General features: G+C 51.1%; 1 protein-coding gene and 1 non-coding gene across 5 annotated transcripts in view; one reads left to right on the top strand and one right to left on the bottom strand.

Annotated features, from left to right (window-relative positions):
- FBXO31 (F-box protein 31) overlaps positions 1–19,131 on the top strand; it is a 42,949-nt gene that overhangs the window by 20,035 nt on the left and 3,783 nt on the right. For 3 of the 4 annotated variants that reach the window (XM_059667134.1, XM_059667136.1, XM_059667135.1), the window contains 6 exons: positions 4,148–4,224; positions 6,500–6,667; positions 7,233–7,307; positions 16,274–16,383; positions 17,016–17,169; positions 18,366–18,682. In XM_059667134.1, coding sequence (XP_059523117.1) covers positions 4,148–4,224; positions 6,500–6,667; positions 7,233–7,307; positions 16,274–16,383; positions 17,016–17,169; positions 18,366–18,682 — 901 coding nt within the window. Of the gene's footprint in view, positions 1–3,978; positions 3,998–4,147; positions 4,225–6,499; positions 6,668–7,232; positions 7,308–16,273; positions 16,384–17,015; positions 17,170–18,365; positions 18,683–19,131 lie in introns of those variants that run through there. The other variant, XM_059667137.1, reaches the window with a different exon arrangement.
- LOC132217757 (U6 spliceosomal RNA) lies at positions 8,263–8,366 on the bottom strand. Its single transcript, XR_009449014.1, has one exon. It is a non-coding gene; the product is annotated as a U6 spliceosomal RNA (small nuclear RNA).

Below are 19,131 nucleotides of genomic sequence, written 5' to 3' on the forward strand. Positions count from 1 at the left end.
GGAGATCATGAACTTTGGTTGTCAAGGAAGATACTAAAACTATCTGCATGTGCTGAAAACAGTTTTTACGTTTGTAGAAGTACAGAGACACCCCTGCTGCTTACTCCCTCAGCCCTGCCAAGTGTCCCTGTGACAGCATCGCCTGCGTGGACTAGACCCACTTCTAAGTCTTTTAAGTGTACAATTTCTAACAAAACCTACTCAGACCACAAGGAATAGAATCATCTATGGAATTTCTCCAGGCTCTGGACATCTAGCTAAAGTGCTCGCTGGTCCCATTTTACTTACTCCAGGGGAGGTGGAGATGCCAGGACTGGTCAGCCAGCTTTGGGGTGGTGTCTGAGCACTGTGCACCACTGTGGACACCACCCACAGTGTTGGTGTAATCAGGCCCAGAGCTGAACTGCTTGAGTAAAGACCATGGCAAGGGGAGCATGTAGGAGTGTGTGTGAGCAGTCAAGGGTGTATGTGAGCAGTCAGGAGTATGTGTGAGCAGTCAGGAGTGTGTGTGAGCAGTCAGGAGTGTGTGTGAGCAGTCAGGGGTGTGTGTGAGCAGTCAGGAGTGTATGTGAGCAGACAAGGATATGTGTGAGCAGTCAGGAGTGTGTGTGAGCAGTCAGGGGTTTATGTGAGCAGTCAGGAGTGTATGTGAGCAGACAAGGATATGTGTGAGCAGTCAGGGGTGTGTGTGAGCAGTCAGGGTGTGTGTGAGCAGTTGGGTGTGTGTGAGCAGCCAGGGTGTGTGTGAGCAGACAAGGATATGTGTGAGCAGTCAGGAGTATGTGTGAGCAGTCAGGGTGTGTGTGTGCAGTCAGGGTGTGTGTGAGCAGCCAGGGTGTGTGTGAGCAGTCGAGCAGTCAGGGGTGTCGGGTGTGTGTGTGAGCAGTCAGGGTGTGTGTGAGCAGTCAGGAGTGTGTATGAGCAGTTAGGGGTGTGTGTGAGCAGTCAGTGTGTGTGAGCAGTCAGGGGTGTGTGAGCAGTCAGGAGTGTGTGTGAGCAGCCAGGGTGTGTGTGAGCAGACAAGGATATGTGTGAGCAGCAGGAGTATGTGTGAGCAGTCAGGGTGTGTGTGAGCAGCCAGGGTGTGTGTGAGCAGTCAGGAGTGTGTGTGAGCAGTCAGGAGTGTGAGCAGTCAGGGGTGTGTGTGAGCAGTCAGGGTGTGTGTGAGCAGTTGGGTGTGTGTGAGCAGCCAGGGTGTGTGTGAGCAGACAAGGATATGTGTGAGCAGTCAGGAGTATGTGTGAGCAGTCAGGAGTGTGTGTGAGCAGACAAGGATATGTGTGAGCAGTCAGGAGTATGTGTGAGCAGTCAGGGTGTGTGTGAGCAGACAGGGATATGTGTGAGCAGCCAGGGTGTGTGTGAGCAGTCAGGGTGTGTGTGAGCAGACAGGGATATGTGTGAGCAGTCAGGAGTGTGTGTGAGCAGTCGAGCAGTCAGGAGTGTGTGAATAGTCAGGAGAAGCTGGGGGCTTGGCTGGGGCTGGATAGCAAAGGGGTGGGGCGGGCCAAGTCTGAAGGCATGAATTCTGTTCTTTTCCAAACCTCTTAGAAGTAGCCTCTCTAGAACATTTTGTCCTAGACTGACCTGCCCTCACTGCTTATCAGTGGGTGAGCCAAGGTGCCTTCTGTAGCCCTGGGGAGAGAATGTCACATAGCACTTATTGATGAGAACAGTCCATCAGTTGCCACAGCTATGCTGACGGGAATGGCCTGGCCTGGGCTTTTAAATACAAATGGACAAGCACTTAGAGGCTCATTATGTCATACATTTGCCACAGGATTCTCCTAGAACAACAATCTATCTGGAGCTTATATCTGAGACCAAAAATGGAATTCTGACCCACCTCTGGGAGGGAGGCTTGGTGGCCGAGACCTAGGAAGTGCCTGGAGTTGTGTGGGGGTGTTCTTTTTGTTCCCAAGGGGTGGTCAGAAGTTTCCTGTAGCTTGTAAGGGTGCCACCACCCTTCTGGGCGAGAACTTCCAGAGCCTCTGGACTGTAGCCACTAAAGTGATGCCCGCCAGCTGCTGGTGGCTGACAGCTTAGAGTAGGCTGGTCTAACTGGAGACTGCTGTCTTCTCTAAGGTTTGAGTTATAAAAATACAGCGGTCATTAAAGAAAACCTGAAAGAGCCAGGAAATATGATGAAAATAACCAGTTGTAAGCATTAGTTCCATTTCTCTTTGGACATATTTGAACTATACGTGGTCTGTTACCTCCATGACAACGTGTGAAAGAAGAAAGGTCATTTCAACCCCAATTTCAGACTTTACAGTGCCCAGGTGTTTGGTGTTCCTTGCTCCTAGCATGTTCTACATGTTCTAATGGAGTGCAGCTCAGAATTTCTTTCTACCGTGAGCCAGACTTTCCAGAGAAGTCTGCTGTGATGATTGGCTTGTGAGACCCTTGGGACCCTGCTCTGTTCCTGGGCCTGTTGAGTTCTCCTAGCCTCTTAAAACGGTCCAGGCCTTGGTTCCGTTGGACCAGAGAGGATCAGCAGTCTTGAGTACATGATGCTGTCCTGGAGAGAAGCAAGTCATCACCTGAGGCTGCAAATTCTGTTAGAGCTTTGTGGCCTCAGATTAGCTGCTTTTGCTGTGTCACTTTTATTTTTTTCAATATCAGGCCATATGTCGTTGCCTGATATTCTTGATAAATCCTGTCTGTAGAAGTTGGAAGCATCATGGGGGGGATGTGTTGTCCTTATGACATATTTAGCACGTTCTTGTGTGCAAATTGATGGTGACTTGTCGAAGAGCATTTTGAACTTAAAAATAACTGTACCCATAGGGTTCTGAGTTTTGAGGTTCTGACCTAGAATTCTGGCAGTCTCCAGATTGCCCTAGCAGACACAGGGAACATCACTCACCACATGGTGAGGAGGTGGACAGGTCACTTTTAACCAATATCCAGCTCAAGGCGGTCAGGCAGGAGGAAATTCTTTTTATTCACAGGAGGGTTAGCCTCTTATTCTAGTCAGGAAGAGTCCTTTTGGAGTTCGAAATTAGAAAAAGCAGGCAGGAGGGGTTTCCTTTTACTGGTGGGAGAGGCAGCTTTCTGTATTCAGGCCTTCACCTGATTGGATGAGGCCCACCACATTGGGGAGAGCAGTCAGCTTTATTCCATCCACCGATTTAAATGTTAATCTCACCCAGAAACAACCTCACAGACACATCCAGAATAACGTGGCCCAGTCAGGTTGACGCATGAAATTAATCACCACACACTGCACAGAGGCCTTCACCTGGCAGTCGGGGACTTGTATAAGTTGGCTGCCCATTCATTCATTCATTCATTCACTCCACAAGTACATGTGCAAAGGAAATTGAAGTGAAGGACATTTTCCAAAATGTTTACTGCAGCTGGTCATCTCTGTGTAGTGGGATTTCAGGTTGGCACTGGGATTTCTTCTCTCCAGTTGTCTTTAGTCAGTATCTATGCATTGCTTTTTAAATAAGGTGGGGAGGTGCCATTTTTTTTAAAAAAAGTGAGATGACCCAACTTAATTCTTAATACACAGGCCGATGACATGTTGAACTCTGTCCCCAACTTTTAAAGAATCCTGCGCTTCCTCAGTTGTGTAAACTGATGGGATGCTCATCACTTCAGAAAGGCACCCAGTCTGTGTCTTACAAGACAGCAGTTCTCTGTCCTTGGAGCTGCTCACAAAGGGGCTGGATTTTAAAATGACCCAATTGTCTGTTTTATTATGCTTGCTTTTTAAAAGCTCACCCCTTTAAATATGTGTGTGTGTGTGTGTGTGTGTGTGTTTATTGATTTCAGAGAGAGGAAGGAAGAGGAATAGAGAGAGAGAAACATCAATGATGAGAGAGAATCACCTATCAGCTGCCTCCTGCATGCCTCCTACTAGGGATGGAGCCTGTATCCTGGACATGTGCCCTGACCAGAAACCATGACCTGGTTCAGAAGTCAGTGCTCAACCACTGAACCACACTGGCCGGGCTGTTTTATTCTTAGAATTCTTCAGAAACTTTTGTAGGTAAGATTTGCTTCACTTCACATGTTTACAAGGCGCTGTTACAAGCCTTCATAATTCTCTCTTCCTCCTCATGCCCTTTCCTCTGATTTACTATAAAGTGAAGACTGGCTGCCTCTGAAGTGAAGACCTGCTCTTTCTCTCTTCCTGCAGTGCTCCACCGATACAGACACATCTTGGGATTGTGGCAGCCAGATATCGGGCCCTATGGAGGACTGCTGAATGTCGTGGTAAGTCCGAGAGCCTCGAGTGTGGGTTCTTGTGAAGTCAGGACTGCTGTCCCACATGGACGGAACGTAGTGCCTTTTCTACCAGAGGGGCAAGTCAGCTGCTTTCTGTGAACATTCGAGTAATCACAGGAGCTTCTCGTCAGGTTGTATTTTGTGGCCCTACCTGGTTTCATGCAGAACAGCAGTCTCCCCCTGTGAAGGTTGCATGTGCTCTGAATGGTGCCTTTTGAACAGCCCTGGGCCCGAGTGTTGCTGTAGTTGATGTCGAAGTCAAACAGAGTCAGGTGCCCCCTGGGGAGTGCTGGTGTTTTGCTCCTGCATTCCCTCTTGTTGGCACGTGCCAGAAGCCCAGTCCAGGAGACTGGCTGCATATCATATAATGGTAGTGGTCTGCCTCGCAATGGCCTCTGGGCCCTGGGTAGTCTCGGTGTAGCTCTTCAGAGCCCAGTCCAGGTGGGCTGCCTGGTGATGCTAGTTACACTGTCACTCTGTATATTTTGCTCACCAGGTGGGTTTTGGACAAGGGTAAATACTGCTTTATATTCTTCATATTTGGTGGAAACATTAAGAAACACATTTACATGTGTTATGTTTAATATCCCTGGGGAAAAGTGTTGCTTTTAAAACATTCTCTCAAAGACAAGCAGACAGCTCCCAGCGTGGGCATATTTTTTTTCCTTTTTGTCAGGCCGGTGATAATTGTTTTTCATACTGGCAGTGAGTAATAGAGTAAAAAAAAAAAGAAGGGCTTCTGAAAGCAGGGGATAATTACAGAAAAATGGGACCCGTGACTGAACAACAGCAACTGGCTCTTGTCGCAGACCAATTAGCATGGAAGTGATTAATTTCTCCCCTCTGTCGATAGAGCTAGACTCCGTGGATCCAGGCTGGGGAAGCAGGAGTGACTGCTGGGCCATCCCAAAGTGGGCTGTCCCTGTCCCCTCACTGAGCACGTGTGCGGGGACTGTGCCGTCCTTTGATCTGAGCTCTGTCACTTTCTGTCACTCACTGTCTCAAACACACAAGAACAGGGGGATGGCAGCATGAATTACCAGTGCCCACCGCGTGGATTCAGCAGTTACCTATCGTGTGCCACGTTTGTGGCCTCCGTCTCTGCCCCTTGGTGGTTTGTTTTCGGGCATTTTCAAGCAAATCCCAGGCCTGTGCCGCTTCATCTGTTCGTACTTCAGTGTGGATCTCTAAATCGGTATTTTCCTATGTATCCACCACATTCTTATCACACCTTACAAAAGTAGCAATAATCCCTTGATATCTATTACTTGAGACACAGCCAATATGGAAGGTTCCCCGATTATCTCAAAGCTGCCTTGGACAGCTGGTTCATTGAAATCGGGACCTAAATGAAGCCCTCGCATTCTATTTGTGTGTTTTGCATCATGAGTCTCTCCTGTTGAAAGCAGAACTCCCATTTTTTCCTCAGGTCAGTTGCCCTAGTGCAGTAGTTGGCAAACTCATTAGTCAACAGAGCCAAATATCAACAGTACAATGATTGAAATTTCTTTTGAGAGCCAAATTTTTTAAAACTTAAACTATATAAGTAGGTACATCGTTATTAACTTAATTAGGGTACTCCTAAGGCTTAGGAAGAGCCACACTCAAGGGGCCAAAGAGCCGCATGTGGCTCGTGAGCCGCAGTTTGCCAACCACGGCCCTAGTGGGTGACACTTTCTGGATTATTCTGCTTGCTTTTTTCTCATGTCATTTAGCCCTCCCCCCCACCCCCCCCCCCCCACCCTGCTTTCTACCCCTGATTTTAGATCTGGAAGTTCTCTCTAAAAGGCTCTTTTGGATTCAGATCCAACTGCTTTTTTTCTATTTAAAAATTAATTTTTTCCAGCCTTATCGAGGTATAATTGACAAATTAAAAGATTTATAAAGCATACGTTATGGTGATTTGATATACGTATACATTGTAAAAGGTTTCCCATCATCTAGTTAATTAACACATCCATTACCTAACGTTTAAGTTCTACTCTTGCAAATTCCAGTGCTATAATACAGTGTTTTCAACTATAGCACATTGTTTTACATTAGAGAATTACTTTCTAATTAACAAGCACTTGGTTGTGGGGCTGTGCTTGTCCCATTGCCATAGATCAGGCGCATCTGATGTCTCTTGGTCCTGAGGTTCTCCATGGGACTGGGGTGTGGCGACGTGCGATGGTCATCCTGGACAGCTGTGCGGGGAGAAACCTCTGCCTCAGTGCCTCACCGTAACCCTCACGTGGACGTGCGCCCTTTCTCCTCACCACAGGTGGATGGCTTGTTTATTATTGGCTGGATGTACCTGCCTCCCCATGACCCTCATGTGGATGACCCAATGCGATTCAAGCCCTTGTTTAGAATTCACCTGATGGAGAGGAAGTCAGCCACGGTGGAGTGCATGTACGGCCACAGGGGGCCCCACAACGGTCACATTCAGGTGAGCATATGCTTGGGCTCCCTTAGACATGGCAGCCACATGCAGTCGAGGGGCGAGGTCTCCCCTGCTCTTCCAAGTTCTGGTGCCAGCTGAGTTTGCAGTGGTGTGTCCATACAGATCAGGGGAAATGGGAGGAAACGGCTCTACCTCCTTTCCTTCTGTGTATTTATGCTGTGGTGCTGTGATATAACTCCCCAAAGAATCACTAGTTGGAACCCTCTACTGGTTCTGCATTCAGATAAAACCATTTGTTCTTTCCAACCACAGTTCCTCACTGTTCTATTTCCAAAGCCTATAACACTAAGAAACGATAGCCCCTCTTTCCTGCTGTAAGAATCTCCTCAGAAAAGCACAAACACCTCTCTCTCTAGTGCACTGCTCCTCTGAGAAGGAAGTGCGTGCTCAGGGTAGTTCTGAGCTCCCTTTTCTCGACTGGTCACGATTTGTAGGCACATTGGGCTTCTGTAGGTGAGTGGGGTGCAGCATTAAGGAGGGGTTCATTGTCTGATGGAGATGCCACAGCTGATGTATTGTTCCCTGCTCTCCTTTGTTACGAATGCTCCAGATTGTAAAGAAGGACGAGTTCTCCACCAAGTGCAACCAGACGGAGCACCACCGGATGTCTGGCGGGAGACAGGAGGTGAGCCTGCGCTCCTGTGCACCAGGAGCAGACATCATCAGCATGCCGCCAACCAGAGGGCTCTCCCCCGTGGCTCATCCTCACATTGTTGGTGCAGAAAGTGTGTCTGACCCTTTTGTCAGAAACGGCCTCATATGGATTTGTGTACACAAGCATATGTTTTTGTTTCCCCGCTGCTGTGCAAAGAGCCGAAGTCCAAGGAAATCTCCGTGTATTGCTTGCCAATTCCCCCAAAATAACCGGGAGGACTGGCTGTGAAAGACATGAGTTTGTTAGGACTTACATGCAGGCCAGTGAAATTACTGCAACACAGGCTTTCACAACACAGGATTATATAGAGTACAGAAAACAAAGCAAATGGGGCATGCTGGGTGGGCGTGCTCACACACACACACACACACAAGCTGTGTGAGATAAAAGTGCCAGCTGTTTGATCCAGGTTCACATCCGGAAACAGTTTCTTTTTGGCAGCTTCCGTGACTGAGAAGGTGGCCAGGCTCCCAAGGTCCCACAGCACCCTTACAGATGGCCTCCATCATATTCCCGCAGGGGGGAGGAGGAACAGGAGCTTGGGTAGGGGCCCAGGTCCTCACAGACCACACGCCCACCAACCCTCAGAATGAATGACCAAAAGGAAATCGTTTCCAGTAGGCAGTTCTCCTTCACCCTGAGAGCTTCCGTGTGCTGTACAGGTTTCTTCCTGGAGGTGAGTTACAGGCAGATGAGCCGGCTGTTCTCAGAGCCGCACTGTTCTCCCCACGGGTGGACCTGGGGATGGCGATTTTCAGACCAGGCAGAACAGTGGATAAACCTGCAAGTCAGCTACACCAAGAGTTTCTTTGTGCTTCCTTTTGTTTGCACAAGTAATTTTAACTTGTCTTTGGGTTGTAGTTTTTTGAGGATCTAAGTCATAATACCGTTTCCAAATATTGTCATTTCTTTTTTATTTATTTTTACAAATAGGGAACACTTCACAAATTTGCATGCCATTTTTGTGCAGGGGCCATGCTAACCTCTGTGTCGTTGCAATTTTAGTATATGTGCTTTCGAAGCAAGCATAATATTGCCGTTTCTTAAGAAAAACTTGGACTTTTAAAATATAGAACACTCATTACAGCATCTGTGTATTTGTTGGGTGTGCATTTCTCAGCCGGTTTTTTAAAACAAATAATTCTTTATTGTTGAAAGTATGACATATGTCCCCTTTTTCCCTCCATTGACCCCCTCCCACTCACGCCTACCCCAGGCCTTAACCACCCTATTGTCTGTGTCCATGGGTTATGCATATATGCATACAAGGTCTTTGGTTGATTACCTCCCACCCACACTCCCTTCCCCACCTTCCCTCTGAGATTCTACACTCTGTTCCATGCTTCCATGTCTCTGAATCCACTCCATCAGTTTATTTCGTTACTTAGATTCCACATATGAGCGAGATCATGTGATACTTGTCTTTCTCTGACTGACATTTCACTTAGCATGATACTCGGCAGGTCCCTCTGTGCTGTCTCAAAGGGTAAGAGAGTCTTTTATTGTTGCATAGTATTCCATGGTATAAATGTACCACAGCTTTTTTTTATCCACTCATCTGCTGATGGGAACTTGGTCTCAGCCAGTTTTTGAGTCTCTGATGGCTTGTGCTAGCTTGTGATCCCTTTATCATCCTGCTTATGAAGGAATCAGTGAGTTGTCCTTCCCAGCCCTTTACATGGGCTCCACCCTTCATCAATACCAAAAGCCAGCCCTGTGGGATCATAAACTGCATCCACAGGGCTTGCCAATTCTCCCACTCGCTTGCATGCAAACTCCAGTTCCAGGATTTCTGCCAGCTTTGCGCACCTTTGAAGGCCAAGTCCAGGTTGTCTTGCATTCTGTGTGACCCTCTTATGTGCTCTGCAAACTGTAGGCACAGCTACTGGATCCCTGTGAGCAGTAGTATAGCCTTCAGGCCATCCCAAACTCTGCCTCCCCAGTGCAGACGCCGCCTGGCTTGTCTTTATGGATGATGGCCAAAGCCCAGCCACCACTTGACTTCCCTGACCCTGCCTGTCCAGGCCCCCCTACCCAAGGGTTCTGAAAACTTGGGGGCTGCAGAGCAGAGCAGAGACAGTCAAGGAAGTACCCAGGTACTAAAATGATGTCTTATCATCATCAAATAGGAAATCAGGAGAATCTGTCAGGAATAGGTGCTGATATAGCCTCACCTAGGAGCCGTCTCCAAGCCCACTCTCCAGCCTCCCTTTATGTTTTTTTTGGCATTTCTGATGTAGTGACAATCTCACTCTTGCAGTTGGATATATTTTTAGGCTTAATTATTACTCCAGAGAGATTTTCTAGTCTCAGACCCCTTCACGAGTTTTAATTTTAGTTCAGCATAGCATTCGATCATCTTGCTCTGATGTAATCGGATATAACCATTCTTCTGCAGATAGACATGGGGTTTGTGCTCAAATATTCACGTTTCTTCTATTACCCTCTTGATCACGTGCTTGAGTGACTTACCCTCTGGGAGCCTCAGTTCTTATGTATAAGATGGGGCCATATCATTATCTGCGGGCCCCAAGGGATCTTGGAGGGTTGAATAGGACACCACATGTGAATGACTTGGCACCAGGCCTGGCTGGAGCCATCCAGGAGGATGCCTGGTGTTATTACCCTCACCCCACTGTCTGAACTCCATGGAAACCTTATGGATCATGCAGAAATGGAATTGCTGTGTGGAAGGCCTTGAAGATGCTCCAAATTCCTGTTACATGTTGTCAGTTGGTTGGTCCTTGTGTACAGCCTGCCAGGGCAAGTGAGCCGTGCCCCCCCTGCTCCTGTTGGCTCTGGTATTGGCCTTGGTGAAGGCAAAACCAGTTAGCACATGGACTTTGGGTTAGCTCTGATTCTGTTACTTACTAGCTGGGCGACTTTGGAAAGGTTTCTCTACTTGTGTAAGTCCCAAACCTCGGTAGGACAAGGAAAATGTTAACACCCATCTCCTAGGCCAGTGGTTCTCAACCTTGGCTGCACATTAGAATCACCTGGGAATCTTTTTAAAATCTTGATTTCTGGGCCTCATCCTCCGGAAATTCTGTTTCTTTGTTATGGGGTGGGGCCACAACATTAGTAACAAAGAAACAGAATTTCCGGAGGATGAGGCCCAGAAATCAGGATTTAAAAAGGTTCCCAGGTGATTCTAATGTGCAGTCAAGGTTGAGAACCACTGTCCTAGGCCGTTGTGCAGATTAAGCAATGATTATACAGTGCTAACACATGGTAAGCCAGCCCTGGGTAAATATTCAACTGGTTCTTATATGTTCTGGGGCCTAGGGTGGGCCCCTGAGTTTTTCCTTATGTATATATATATATATATACACACACGCTAGAAGATTATTTTATAGTAAACATGAATTTCAAAGTTCTTTGTTCTAAATAATTGGATCTGGTTGGTATTCCTGACTTTGGCCTTTTCATGCAAAGCAAGTAAGATTAGGACTATTCACAAGCCATCTTCTCTATGGCGCTTAGCTCAAGTCTGATTATTCACCATGGCAACATATAAATCCTTGTTCATTACATTCACTTGCTTCTATTTTTATTTGTTATATATGTATTTGATTTTTTAAGGGTCTTTACTCCATGAGTTGAGCCATTTTTTTTTAAAAATATATTTTATTGATTTTTTCAGAGAGGAAGGGAGAGAGATAGAGAGTCAGAAACATCGATGAGAGAGAAACATCGATCAGCTACCTCCTGCACATCTCCCACTGGGGGTGCGCCTGCAACTCGGGTACATGCCCTTGACCGGAATCGAACCCGGGACCCTTCAGTCCGCAGGCCGACGCTCTATCCACTGAGCCAAACTGGTTTCAGCAAGTTGAGCCATTTTTAAGTGGAAAGTTTTGACTTTGGTGAAGTATAATTTGTCAAATTATTTTTTTACTAGAGGCCCCGTGCACAAAAATTTGTGCACTCAGGGGGGAGAGGGGTCCCTCAGCCCGGCCTGTGCCCTCTCGCAGTCTGGGACCCCTCAGGAGATAACGCCCTGCTGGCTTAGGCCTGCTCCCGGGTGGCAGAGGGCAGGCCAAATCCCTAGGTGCAGCCCCTGGTCGGGTTCAGAGCAGGGCCAATTGGGGAGTTGGGGCACCGCCCCCTGTCATGCACAGAGCAGGGCGATCGGGAGGTTGTGATGCCACCCTCAGTCACGCTCAAGGTAGGGCTGATTGGGGGGTTGGGGCACCGTCCCCTGTCACACTCAAGGCAGGGTCGATGGGGAGGTTGTGGCGCCACCCCTTGTCACATACAGAGCAGGGCCAATCAGGGGAGTTGGGGCTCTGTACCCTGTCACACACAGAGCAGGGCCAATCAGGGGTTTGGGACACTGCCCCCTGTCACTCACAGAGCAGGGCCCATCAGGGGGGTTGGGGCTCTGTACCCTGTCACGCACAGAGCAGGGCCAATCAGGGGGTTGGGGTGCTGCCCCCTGTCACGCACAGAGCAGGGCCCATCAGGGGATTGGGGCGCCGCCCTCTATCACCCACAGAGCAGGGCTGATCAGGGGGTTGGGGCGCCGCCACTCTCACACTCAGGGCAGGGCCGATGGGGAGGTTATGGCTCTACCCCGTCACACACAGAGCAGGGCCCGTGGGAGGGGTGGGTTGGGGCGCCGCACCCTGTCACACACAGAGCTGCAGGGCGATCAGGGGGTTGGGGAGCTCCCCCCTATCAGGCACAGAGCAGGGTTGATCAGGGGGTTGGGGCGCCTTCCACTGTCACGAACAGAGCAGGGTGGATAGGGAGGTTGTGGCCCCGCCCCTGTCACACACAGAGCCGCAGGGCGATCAGGGGGTTTGGGCGCTGCCCCCTGTCATGCTGATCCTGGTGCCAGGAGGCCTCGCGGCTCCGCTGATCCCGGTGCTGGGAGGCATATTACCCTTTTACTATATAGAGTAGAGGCCTGGTGCACGTGTGGGGGCCGGCTGGTTTGCCCTGAAGGGTGTCCTGGATCAGGGTGGGGGTCCCCACTGGCCAGCCTGGGTGAGGGGATGATGGCTGTTGGCAGCTGGTCACACACCCTTCAGGGTGGGGGTCCCCACTGGGGTGCCTGGCCAGTCTGGGTGAGGGGCTGAGGGCTGTTTTCATGCTGGGGGTGACTGAAGCTCCCAACTGCTCCTTTTTTTCTTTTTATTCTGGGCCAGCTTTAGCTTTGAGGCTTGGCTCCAGCTTTTAGGCCTCCGCTGCTGAAAGTAGGTTTCTGGCCTTTGCTTACAATGTTGCGATCCTGCTGGTTGAAGCCCAGCGCCTAAAGCAGATTTCTGGGGTTTTGTTTAGCTTCTATATTTGTTACATAGTTGCTTAGAGTTGCAGCTTAGAGTCACTGAAGCAAGCAAGCCTCATGTTAGTTTCAAGCTGCCTGGCTGCCGGCTGCCATCTTGGCTGGCAGTTAATTTGCATATCTTGCTGATTAGCCAATGGGAAGGGTATCGGTCGTATGCCAATTACCATGTTTCTCTCTTATTAGATAGGACTAGAGGCCTGGTGCACGAAATTCATCCACTGGGGGATGGGGTTCCCTCAGCCAAGCCAGCCCCTCAGTCCGGGAGCCCTCAGTAGATGTCCTACTGATGGCCACAGTCTGGCAGCAGAGGCTCGGTGTAGGCATCCCGTGTGTGTGTGTGTGTGTGTGTGTGTGTGTGTGTCTGCTGGGGGCCTGCCCCTCTCTGTTGATCTCTCAGGCTCCTGGCCTCCACTGCATGTTGTACTCTCCCTTGAGCTGTGGCCAGGGTGGGGCGCCCTTTCCTGCTGTGGGATCGCCAGAGCAACCTAGGGACAGGCACACAAGGGCCTGGCTGCAGGCTGCCCTTTCCTGCTCTGGGATCACAGCAGCGACCCAAGGGCAGGTGCACACAGGGGCTGGCTGCAGGCTGCCCTTTCCTGCTCCGTGATTGCTGGGGCGATCCCACGGGCAGGCGCACACAGGGCCTGTTTGCAGGCCGCCCTTTCCTGCTCTGGGATCACAGCAGCGACCCAGGGGCAGGTGCACACAGGGCCTGGCTGCTGGCCGCCCTTTCCTACTCCCCTTTCCTACTCGGGGATCGCAGCGGTGACCCAGGGGCAGGCACACACAGGAGCTGGCTGCAGGCCTCCCTTTCCTGCTCTGGGATCGCCCCTGGCGACCCAGGGGCAGGGGCACACGGTGGCTGGCTGCAGACCCCCCTTTCCTGCTTCCTGATCACCGCGGCGACCCAGGGGCAGGCGCACAGGGGGGATGGCTAGAGGCCGCCCTTTCCTGCTCCCTGATCCCAGGGACGACCCAGGAGCAGGCACACATGGGGGCTGGCTAGAGGCCACTCTTTCCTGCTCCATGATCTCCAGGGCGATCCCATGGGCAGGCGCACAGGGGGGCTGGCTAGAGGCCCCCCTTTCCTGTTCCATGATTGCCATGGCGACCCAGGGGCAGGCGCACAGGGGGGCTGGCTAGAGGCCCCCCTTTCCTGTTCCATGATTGCCATGGCGACCCAGGGGCAGGCACACAGGGGGGCTGGCTAGAGACCGCCCTTTCCTGCTCCGTGATCGCGGGGGTGATCCCACGGGCAGGCGCACACGGAGGCTGGCTGCAGGACCCCCTTTCCTGCTGTGGGATCACCGCGGCGACCCAGGGGCAGGGGCACACGGGGGCTGGCTGCAGGCCCCCCTTTCCTGCTCCGTGATCGCCGCTGCGATCCCATGGGCAGGCGCACAGGGGTGCTGGCTAGAGGCCGCCCTTTCCTGCTCAGGGATCGCAGCGGCGACCCAGGGGCAGGCGCACATGGAGGCTGGCTGCAGGCCCCCCTTTCCTGCTATGGGATCGCCATGGCGACCCAGGGGCAGGCGCACATGGTGGCTGCCTGCAGGCCCCCCTTTCCTGCTCCGTGATCGCCGCTGCGATCCCATGGGCAGGCACACAGGGGGGCTGGCTAGAGGCCACTCTTTCCTGCTCCCTGATCGCTGCAGCGATCCCAAGGGCAGGCACACAGGGAGGCTGGCTGCAGGCCCCCCTTTCCTGCTGTGGGATCTCTGGTTGCTCATCCCTGGCAGGGGCGGCCAGGGAAGAGGCCAGTGCCGGCCTCTTCCTGTCTGGCTTCTCCGATCACCGGCAGGGGGGCAGGCAAAGACAGCCAGGTTCTCCGATTCAGGGCCAGGGGCAGTGCCTCCCGGCTCTTGCCTGCCGCCTGTGTTTCTAATCACCATCCTTCCCCTATGGCCTCCCATCATTGCGCCTATGTATGCAAATTAACTGCCATCTTTGTTGGCAGTTAATTTGCATATCACCCTGATTAGCCAATGGGAAGGGTAGCAGTCGTACACTAATTACCATATTTCTCTTTTATTAGATAGGATGGTTATTTTTTTCTGTGACCTAAAAAACTTTACCTATCCTCACGTGACAGTCTCTCTCTCTCCCCCCCTCTTTTTCTCTCCCCCTCTCCCTCTCTCTCCCTTCCACTCCAAAAATCAATGGAAAAAATATCCTCAGGTGAGGATTAACAAAACAAAACAAATCAGCTGACCAGATAAATGTGGGTCTGATTCCAGGCTCTCTGTTTAGTTCTATTAATATATTTGTCACTCCTTATGCTCATACCACCATCTTGATTACTGTAGCTTTAAAGTAAGTCATAACATGGGCTAGTGTGGGTCTTTCAGCTTTGTTCTTTTGCAAAATTGCTTTGGATGTTTAGTTTTTTTTTAAATTTCCATATGAATTTCAGAATCAGCTTGCTGGTTTCTACAGAAAGGCTAGCCTGGCAGGATTATGATTGACATTGAATCTGTAGGTCAGTTTGTAAATTGCTGATTTAATGAGGAGTCTCCAGTCTGTAGTGACTTCTAACTATGATTATGGCCTCTTTACTTTCTTTAAGCAGTGTTGGCATTTTCAGTGGAGATCTGCACATATTTTGTAATATTTATTCCTAAGTCCTGTGGTTTTGTTTTCTTTTAGGCTATTGTAAATAGAATTAAAAATTTCTATTTTACAATTTTGTGCTGCTAGTATATAAAAATTCAGTTGATTTTTATATATTGACTTTGTAGTTCTAATAGTTGTTTTGTTTACTCACTAGTGATTTTTGTTCTTTGCTGGATTTTGGGCAGTAGCATACTAAAGCATCGACAGATTGTAGCTCTTTTGTTGTTTTGGTAAATTGCTTTCGCTTCCGTTTATAGAGCTAATTCTAGATAATCATTAGAAACACTATATTGAATTAGGAACTCAGTTCTGTGGATTAAGTTAAATGTGCAGAATGAAGCAATTAAGCACTAAATATCCTTCCCAGTGTTTGATTCTGTAATGAATTATTGAGCTTTGGGGACTGTTTGCGCATGCACTTACTGAACATACAACATTACTATGAAGGCACATTTGACAAAGGAAAATCCACCCACAGTCCCTCGACCCAGGCTGTACCATGTTCTCAGCAGCAGCTGCAGAAAGCACCTCTGGCCAACTCCCCATCATGGGACTTGCCGGCCGAGCCCTGCTGTGCTGCTGCTCTCCCGGAACCCTGAGAACTAGGCTCAGAGGCTGTGCAGTGTCAAGCCAGCTCAGCATAGACACCTCCTGGTTCATGGGCACGAAGTGAGGCTCATGTGCTATGCCTGGGAGCTCTGGGCCTGGACTGTGGCCCCAGCCTCACCTGAGGGGACCCCTGCTCCTTCCCCAGAAGTCTGGGCTCGTTGTGCTCTGGGAAAGCAGGGACCAGAGGCCATTTTTCACTGGTGGCACGCCTAGCAGGAAGGGAGGCCAGGTGCTGGGAGACCAAACGCAGGGCGGTTTCCCGTTCTCTGGCCCAGCCCTGTCTCCATCTGTCCACCCAGGTGGGTTCCTTTGTCATAGGTATGCCCACAGCTATAAAAATGCTGCTTTGTCCAATCAGGATCACAGCAGGCTCCATGCCCCTGTGTCATGGTGGTTTTCACGATCTGTGTTCTCTTGGAAGGAATTCCGAACATGGCTGAGGGAAGAATGGGGGCGGACGCTGGAGGACATTTTCCATGAGCACATGCAAGAGCTCATCCTGATGAAGTTCATCTACACCAGTCAGTATGAGTAAGTGCAGCTGCCCTCGTGGGTACTGAGCACAGTCCCTCTCTGTGGGTCCTGTGAGTACAGTCTCTCAGGGAGAATTGTTAACTCAGTACCTCCCTCTCTTGGTACTCCTGAGCACAGCCCCCATCCTCACCTCCCTCCCTGCCTTCACCCCATATGTTTTCCATCTTATGGGCCTGCTGTATGTGCCTAATCCTTAGGGTTTTCCCTCATCCACCCTGGGAGGCCTGCTTTCTCAGCCTCTCTGTCCCTGGGCCCTGTCCCTGCAGCCTGTTTAGTCCCTTTGCCATGTCCCTGTGCAGTCTTGAGTTCCTGTCCCAGGGTGACAGAACAGGAGTGGTATTCCCTTCCCTCCTCTGAGGGCTCCACTCCAGCTGCCTTGTGGGGCCCGGCAGAGACATATGAGCCTGTTAAGCCTTGTTGGAATCAGAGGAGGTGTGAGGGTGCCATGCACCTGTGGGTGGAGTGAGCATGGCTCAGGAACATGGGGTTCCCCTGCTCCCCACTTACCTGGCCATTCTAGTCTGCTTGTCTTGCCCACCCCCTGGGGTGGGACAAGGCGGTATGGGCTCTGCACTGCTGCAGCTCCGTGGGACTCTGCCATGTTGTCACACTCCCCACTCCCCCCACAGCAACTGCCTGACCTACCGCCGCATCTACCTCCCGCCCAGCCACCCGGACGATCTCATCAGGCCAGGCCTCTTTAAAGGCACCTACGGCAGCCACGGCCTAGAGATTGTCATGCTTAGCTTCCATGGGAAGCATGCCAGGGTCACGAAGATCACGGTAAGTCCTGGGGCTACCTGGCGGGTCCAGCCCTGTGTGCACTTGTCAGGTTGGCCATGGCAGGCACTCGGGCTGCACCTTGGCTACTTGATATGGCCGGGACCTGTGGCACCGCTTCACCAGGGAGCTGATTGGGAGTGCAGATCCCCAGGCCCTGCCCGGACCCACCCAACAGGAATCTTAGGGGATTTTGAGCACTTCCGCTTCCCCACAGGGCTCTTTTCCTGGCTGCACACTGAGATGCCTTGAGAAAGGGAAGTTGAGAAAACATGAATGCCCTTGCCCCACCCCCCACCCTACAAATTCTGATTTCATGGGGAGGTGCTGGGTAAGGGCTTCACAGCCTGCCCAGCTGACCCCAAGGGCCAGCACATGGAGACGCCCTGCAGTAGCACATAGGCCCCAGCAGCTGCCTGTCCTGTCCCCAGCAGCTTGTGAAAGCAGGTGGAGGGTTGTTGAGCCACATAGGCCGTGTGTTGCCTGCTCCAGGGGCCACCAGTCATTCTGGGCTCACCTGTCATTTGCGTAGTTGGTGGGTGAGTTTCTGGCAGATACACTAAAGCATTCTGAAGAAGCAGCACCACTTCCTAGTCCTCACAGCATTGCTCTTGAACCTCTGTCTGCCGGATGCCTCTGCTTAGGGAAAGCTCATGTGAACAAGAGCCTGAAACCAGGGCTGCGTCCCTGGCGCAGGGGGGCTCTCCAGCAGGGATTTCGGTATGCTCCTGGGACTCATGGAAAGCTGCAGGGCCTGGGGGATCTCCTGGGGTTCAGGCTTAGGAGCTTCTGCGTTCCAGGCAGACCTATCTGGTAGCCTCTCAGGCCTGCTGCCCTCTGCCCGACTCTGGGAGAGGATGAAGTTCTCTAAGCCCTGGTCTCTTCAGCTGTCACACAGGCTAGTTTCCACCTGTGGTCTTTGAATGCAGATGAGCCACTGTGCTGGGTGCCTGCAGACCCTCAGCAGATCACTAGTCGGTGTTGTCATTTTCTGTCCTCAAAGATCCCTTCACTGATGGAGCTGGCTCCTCTAGGCATTAGTTTTTTAAGGGCTTCTAAAATGGTCCTACTTCTCAAGGGGTTGCTGCTAAGTCAGTAGGAACGCTGAGTAAGCTCACCTGGCCACAGGTGGGATCTAGGCTGGAGCGTGCTTCTGTTGCTCTCTGAGCCCTGCTGACCACCATCCACTCGATCCACAGGGTGACCCCAACATCCCTGCCGGGCAGCAGACAGTAGAGATCGACCTTATGCACCGCATCCAGCTGCCCAACGTCGAGAGCCTCTGCAACTTCAACGAGCTCTCCCGCATTGTCCTGGAGGCTCAGGAGCAGGTGCGCCAGGAGCAGCAGCGGCAAGAAGACAGGACTGAGGACGGCGAGAGTTCTGGGCCACCCACTGAGGTCAGAGAGCCCGAGAATGAAGGGGCCGCACCTTTGAAGGAGGAGCCTGTCCAGTTTGTTTTGCCTGTGGGTGTGAGCTCAAGGAACGAGAACTACCCCCGAACCTGCAGGATGTGGTAAGGACAGGAGGTGGGCGAAGACCAGTTTTGGGGTGGGACGTGGCTCTGACAGGCCAGCGGAGGGGCTTGCTGCACCAGAATGGGAGCCTCTGATGGCTTGGTCCAAGCCCCAGCTCATACCTGAACAGACGGCACTGTTTCCTGGGCTGTACAGTCAGCTGTCACATCCCTTGGGGAGCCTCAGACTGGGGGTATTAGAACTGCCAGGTGTGAAGACTCCTCCCAGAATGCCTTGCATCACATAGTTACTAAGGTAAAAGGGAGATGAGGCAGGATGTCAGGCAGCATTAAACCACAGTGAGGAAGAGGACTCCCCCGCTGCCCACACCTCTCCATGTAGAAAGCCTGCTTGGAGTTTGCCCGGATGTCCTTGCAGGTAAGGCCTGTCATGAGTTCTCCATCCATCTCCTAATGAAGGTAGTTCTGAAGTCAATCCATTATTTCCT

The sequence above is a fragment of the Myotis daubentonii genome, chromosome 15, assembly GCF_963259705.1.
Source record: "Myotis daubentonii chromosome 15, mMyoDau2.1, whole genome shotgun sequence".
NCBI classification, from domain to species: domain Eukaryota; kingdom Metazoa; phylum Chordata; class Mammalia; order Chiroptera; family Vespertilionidae; genus Myotis; species Myotis daubentonii.